This window comes from Plasmodium gaboni (genome assembly GCF_001602025.1).
Source record: "Plasmodium gaboni strain SY75 chromosome Unknown, whole genome shotgun sequence".
Classification (NCBI taxonomy): Eukaryota; Apicomplexa; class Aconoidasida; order Haemosporida; family Plasmodiidae; genus Plasmodium; species Plasmodium gaboni.
This window is the reverse complement of record NW_017385455.1, coordinates 1-7,571: the sequence shown is the minus strand read 5'-3', so window position 1 is coordinate 7,571 and position 7,571 is coordinate 1. Positions and strand designations below refer to the sequence as shown.

At 15.7% G+C, this 7,571-nt stretch overlaps 3 protein-coding genes across 3 annotated transcripts; 2 read left to right on the top strand and 1 right to left on the bottom strand.

Moving 5' to 3' along the window:
* Window positions 1-491, top strand: PGSY75_0027500 (exported protein (hyp6); the record flags this gene model as incomplete). The annotated part of the gene is made up of 1 exon (XM_018783417.1): window positions 1-491. A coding segment is annotated over one exon (491 nt), but the record flags the coding sequence as incomplete, so codon positions are not given.
* A 4,647-nt stretch (window positions 492-5,138) lies between these two features.
* On the top strand, window positions 5,139-6,533 carry PGSY75_0027400 (putative exported protein; the record flags this gene model as incomplete). Its single annotated transcript, XM_018783416.1, has 2 exons — window positions 5,139-5,207; window positions 5,322-6,533. 2 exons carry the CDS (start codon window positions 5,139-5,141, stop codon window positions 6,531-6,533), a joined length of 1,281 nt encoding a protein of 426 aa, XP_018638783.1.
* A 511-nt stretch (window positions 6,534-7,044) lies between these two features.
* Window positions 7,045-7,571, bottom strand: PGSY75_0027300 (acyl-CoA synthetase; the record flags this gene model as incomplete). Its single annotated transcript, XM_018783415.1, has 1 exon — window positions 7,045-7,571. A coding segment is annotated over one exon (527 nt), but the record flags the coding sequence as incomplete, so codon positions are not given.

The window sequence follows — 7,571 nt, the reverse complement described above, 5'->3', positions numbered from 1 at the left end:
ATAATGATATATTAAATAGAACCTTATCAGATTCATTTAATTTACCAGACAAAACAAAATTACGAACTTCAAATAATAATAAAACTTTGCATAAAAATAAAACAGATGTAAAAACTGTAAAGACCAAAATATATAATAACAAATATTCAAATGATAAAAATAAAATAAATGAAGTAGAAATAATAGAATATGATGAACCAAAAAAAAAAGAAACATTAGAAGATCTATTGGAAGAGTATGATGAAGAAATGAAAGAAATAAACCAAAAGAACGAAAAGCCATTTTATAAAAGAGCCTTATTCTTATTAGATGTTTTCGATAACATATTTATAGACAAATTAATAGATATGAATATACAAAAAAAGGATTCATCATTTTTAGATCATGCAGTTGTTAACTCAACAGTTATTGGTACTAATTCTTCATATATTGGATTACCTATGTTAGTTTATCTTATTAGAAGTTTTGAATTTCTGAATAGATATGAATAATAAGGAATTATTAAAATGGATAAAAGAATCATTTAATAATGCAAGATATGTTACTAATATGTATATATCAATTATATTTTGTGATTGCAGAAATTATGTGTATTAAAATATATTATTTTAATAGACAATATATATATATATATATATATATATATATATATATATATATATATATTTATTTATATTATGATAATAAAAATATATTTAATAGAAATCCAATTATTTATATAACTAATAGAACATTTTTATTATTATATTTTTAATATTTTATAATTACTTTTATAAATAAATTGTTAATATATTAAAATATATTTTATATTTTTAATACCTTGTGTACATAACATAAAATTGTATTTGTGTTTTATAATATACCAAAATTAAATTTACATTAAAAAGATATATTTTTCTTTATTTCAACCGTATTTGAAATTTTTTTTTTTTATTTACCTTTTTTGAACAAACAAAAAAATATATATTTTTAAAATTGTTTTAGAGATATATTTTAAATATATATAAAATATCTTCAAATATTATATATATTTTTTTTATTTTTACCTATGTCCTTTATAATTGCTATATAATATTAAATTATATTATTACTACTAACATTAATCTAAATATAAAAATATATTTACCAAATATATCTTATTTGTTTGAAATAAAATAATGATTATTTATACGATAATAGTGCAAAATATAATTAACATTATAATGATACATTTTATGTTTGCCAAATTTATACATATAAAAAAACAAAAAGGAAAAAATATGTATCGTTATATATACAATATTTTGTAAAAATTTAATTTTAATATTATTTAAGAAGATATAATTTTTCCTTCAATAAAATTAATATTATTTACATATATTCATATAAAAATTTTTTATATAAATAAATAAAATACAAAATATGCCTATCACACATATATTTGCATGATAATATATTGATACTAAAATATAAATAATTAAAAATATATTATTATTTTTAAATTAGAAAAAAAATATAATAAATCATGAAAACAAATATATATCTTTTGTTCATTCTTTATTTATGCAATATGATATAAACAAAAGTTCGTATTTATTATATTATATCAGGTTGCTTATACAAATTTTATGTTCTTATATTTTTTAGCAACATGTAATGTTATATATTTTACACGTTTAGAAAAAATTAATTTCTTTGTCAATCTTTAGTAATATTTCAGTTTTTATTCTTGAGATTTTTAAAATTTCTTTATAATACATTTCAAATTTCTCTGCAGTATATTCAATACTCCGAGATACTATCTTTTATTTTCTTTATTTTAATTTATAACGATACTTTATACAATCCTTCTTATACTTTTTGTAATACTTTTAATATAATCTTATTAGAACCTTCAAAAATCATTTCAAACATCATTGAAATTACTTTGTAGTAACTTCGTAATGATTTTTCTTCATTCTTTATTTTTTCTATTATACCACATACAAGAATAATTCATAATATAATTCAAATTAGACAGTTCTTCGTTTAAACTTAATTGGTGACATATTAAAATGTTCCTTTCTAGTATTTTCAATAATACATACTAAATTTCTTCATTTTTATATCAACTCTAATTTTCATTAATTAGTTAAATATATATATAATAATGTGTAATACAATATTAGACGTACTAATAAATATACAAAAAATACATTTTTATTGGATATTAAATAAATAACCTTTAAATATATTAATAATATTTTCTGAAAGTTTTGTATTTTCTATAATTATATCTCAAAATATGAAGAAAAAAAACAAAAATAAACCAAAAGAAAACTCATATATAAATATAGAAATAAGGAGAATACAATAAATTATGTTATATAAAATATTGTTATGATTTTGTAGAAATCATTTTTCTAACATTTTATTAAACAAAAACAACTATATATTTCATTTTACCAAATAATAACACCATCAATATATTGATATTTTTATATTTTTGATTTTTAATCGACATTATCGACAAATCATATATATATATATTGTAATACCTATGTAATACACATGTAACTGATGTTTGAATAAGAATTAATAATTATAATATGTTTATTGTAATTTTATTAATTCCATTATATATATAGTATAAGAATTATATAGGATTATAAATCATTTTGTATATATAACAAACCATTATATATATAGTATAAGAATTATATAGGATTATAAATCATTTTGTATATATAACAAAACAGAATTATCTTAAATATAATATATTTTGTCAATCTAAATTAAAAAAAATATATATATTTCAATAATATGTTATAATTATATAACAATAAAAAGGTACATAATTCAATTTATTATTATATTTATTTATTTTTATACATACTATTTATATATTTGTCCTATATAAATTGTTTTTTAAATAAATAAAATAATAATATGCATAAAATTGTTATATTTTGTCTATTTATATAAAAACATATCCATTATAAATCAAAAGAAAATCAAAAGTAAATTTCCTTCTTAATCATATTTGCATTATAAAATATACATAATACATTCATAGACAATGTATTAGATAAAAAATAACACCATAAACATTTTGCATTAGTATATAAGGTTGATTTGAGAAAGGACAAATTTATACAACTAATTTTTTTTATTTTTGTTTTATAAAAAAAAATGAAAAATTATAATTTTTAAAAAATTCAAAACTAGAAGAAGTAAATTATTAAAATTGTATATATATATATATATATATATATACATATTTATATATTAAATGATATTGTGTTATTATTAAATAATATTTATAATAATATACCTACACATAATATGCAAATTAAATATATATACACATAACAATCCTTGACATATATATAATGCAATTATTATATACATATTTAATTAATAAAAACATTGTGATTAAATTTATAAAATCTAATAAATAATAATATGAAATAACCAAAAATGTTTATATTTATATTTATTTACATGTTTACAAAATTTTCGAACAACACGTTTAATCAAAATTTTAATATATATATATATTTATTTATTTAAATAATAATATAATAAATAATAAAATCAATATATATATTATCAATTAAACATTTTCTACATAATAAAATATATAACAATTATTATTAATTTAAAAAAAGAAAAAAATATTGAATCAATTCAAAACTGAATTATAGAGATAAACTACATATTTTGTATTTTTTTCAAAAATAACTTTTTTTTTATGAAATATTTAAAATATTAATAAATAAATATACATATATATAATTACATTTTAATTGATATATTAATATAGAAATAAAGAATAATCAATTTTATAATATTTAATTATGAACATACTGTTAATATAAAAATAAAAATAATTCCTTTAAATATATATATATATATATATATATATATATAGCATATAAAATATAATAACTTTAGCTTACACACCTTTATGAAATATTTACATATATATATATATATATATATATTTAATTTAATTATAAATAGTTTCATTTTTATATTTAATATTAGAATAAATGATGCAAAAATATTCTCAAAATTATACTAAAAAAAAAAAAATAATAATAACCTATTATTGTTATAATAATAATGCCTTATTAAAAATTCACATATATATATTAAATTATATGTGAAATACAATATTAATATCTAATTCAAATATATTATTAGTTTCATAATAAAATTTGAATATAAAATATATATTGTATGTATTTTGTATTAAATTTGTTTTTCTAATAAATAAATTATTGTATTTAATAATTAGCTCAATATATTTTAAATATTAGCTATAATTTATAAAATTATTTACACAATGTACTATTAATATTATCATAAATATAATAGTAATTCTTGTATTTCTTTGTTATAAATAATAATATTATATTTTTTAAATATATCATTTTTATTTATAAAAATATTATTTATTTTATAGCATTTTGCATATTTATTTATTTATTAAAATAAAAAAAAAATATATATATATATATATTAAAAAAAATAATATTTTCTATATAATTAATTTTAGCATATAATTGTAATATAAGTTAAATAAGAGATTTTTTTTTCATATAAACATATACATATATAATATAAATATTTGTAAAATATATATTCCTATGCATAGATCAAAACATATTATATAAATTGTATCAAATGAAAAAATATCTCTTAAAAATAAATTATAAATATTGAAATATTTTTTAACATATATTTAATTGGAATATTATTTCTTAAAATGTGTATAAAACAAAATATACTAAATAAAGATGTAAATATATTTAGTAAATATTTTTACATTTTACAGAAGAAAAAAAAACTTTCAATATAAATGAATTAAATATTATTTTACGTATAAGATGTGTTTATATAAATTGTAAAATTAAAAGGTATCTATAATTAATTTGTTTATTGAATTTAATTGTGTGATTATATATATATATATTAATCCATTAAAAGAATTTGATATATTTTTTTTTAATTTTAATATGTGCGTTTAATTGATAAAAAATTTCTCATAAAATATTTTTAAACATGATAAAAAAAAAAAAAAAAATTACAAAAACACATATAACATAGAACATATCATTAAGCAAATAACAAAATAGTTATATTTTTAATAATATAATGATGATTAAATTATCATGAATTTTATTTGCTTTAAAATATATATTTTTTTCATCTTATTTGATACATTTATATCATCAAATACGGTAAGAACATTATATTAATTATGAAATATATATATTAAATTTACATTAATAAATAAATAAATATATATATATATATATATATATATATATATATATATATATTTTCTCCTTTAGTATATTCCAAGAACAAATAATAATAAAAATAACAATCCAAAAAATGTAACAACAGATATAACACCTTTAGGGCCAATACCTGATATAATTACATTGGATTATATAAGTGAGCATCTAAAACAAATTCAATTAATAAAAGATGAAGTAATTAAGGAAAAGTTGAAAAAACTTAGATTATTAAAAAAAAAAAGTAAAGATAACAAAAATGATAAAGATTTAAAAAATGAAATCGAGCATTTAGAGAAAGAATTAATTGATACTAGACTACTTTGTAAAGATTATATTAAAAATGAATTAGAAGAAATAAATATATTAAAAGACCAAATTGTAAACGACAAAATAGATCAATATCGATGGAATAAAGATAAATTGATAGATTCTGAACTAAATAAACTTTTTCTCCAGGCACAAATGAAAAGAGATAAAATACTATATGAACAATATATGAAACAACAATTACAAAATCCTGTGTTACAAAAAGAAATTTTTAAAAAGGATAGAATTATATTAAAAATATTACAAAGAATAAATAATTTTTTCACTGAATTAAAAAAGAATATTCAAGAGTTGGAATTTTTATTGGGAAAATATATTTTCGGTGATAATTACATTGATATTATAAACACTATTCCACAGATTGAATTATCATTTGGAAAAGATTTTATGAGTGATAATTACATTGATATTATAAACAATATTCCACAACTTGAATTATCATTTGAAAAAGATTTTATAAGTGATAATTACAATGATATTATAAAGCATAATCAAGAGCTTCATTTTTCATTTCGAAAATATTCTATTACTAAATATTTCACAGAAATTTTGAATGATCATCCAGAAGTAGATTTATCATTTGGAAAATATTTAGACGATAAATTGAAAAAAATACACAACAAAGTTTTTAAAAGAAAAAGTAAAAGTAAACGCAAAAGTAGGACATTTTTCCAGGTATGGAGTGCTTTCCATGATTGGTTAGAAGAAAAGGCTATAAAATATCATATTGGAGCATATACATTTTTTTTTGCAGTAATATCTACAATGGCAAAAGTATTGAAGGTCCTAATTCAAGCATGTACCGTTAGTTCACCTGATATAAGTTCTATTGTAATAGGAATTATTGTAATGATTATTTGTACTATACTACTTATATTCTTTTTATATACTGTTTATATATTAATATCAGATTATATAAAATCAAAAAGGGACTAATATAATTTTTTATATGAACATCATTAATATATATATATATATTATATGTCTAATTTGTTTTACACAGAATGTTTACATGAAAAAGTTGATTATTTATATAAACACAATTTATAATAGTTAATATTCTACTTTTCATGTACTCCATTTATTCTTTTTTTTTTTTTTTTAAATATATTTTTTTTAAAATAAGAATATATACTTTTTTTTTTTTTAATATAATTATAAAATAAAGTTATTATTCATTTAAAAAAATATATCAAACAAAAATATGCATATATATATATATATATATATAAATTAGAAAACCAAAAAAAATATTCTCAACATTAATAATGTTGAAATGGATATAGAATGTATTTTTTTTTTAAAATATATTATATATCATAATTATATATAACATATATTTCCAAATAAAAAATAATTTATAAATATTTATATTTTCCATATAATATAAAAGAAATATTAACAATTAATATTATTATTATTATAAATATATTATTAATATTTCAATTTATTTATTCATTTCTTGTTCTCCTGTTCCATGTGTAGTTCCTAATTTGACCTTTTTATTTTCAACATCTTTTTCATTTTTTCCCAAATTTTTTTGTTTTTCATTTGAATGAGACATATCTTCGAATCTTTTTGAATCTTTCTTTTCTTTTTCCCCATTATTCTTACTATCAACAACAACAGTTCCTTTTAATTTATTCTTATATATATTTTTAACTTCATCAATGAAAAAAGCATAATCTTTAAAGACACTGAATCTTTTAACCTTCAGCGTAGGTGTGAGATAATTATTCGTGTCCCATGTTTTTGATGTTAAATATATATTATTAATAATATTATATCTATTTAAATTTGTTTCCTTATAAACTTCCATCATTTTTTCTTTAACATAATCAACCAAAATATCATTATTTATGTTATCATCAGTTAATTTGTGTAAATAATTTTTTTCATTAACTCCAATTCTTTCTAACATATTATCATCTTTTAATGATTTAAAAAATAAACATTTATCTATAGATATAATTG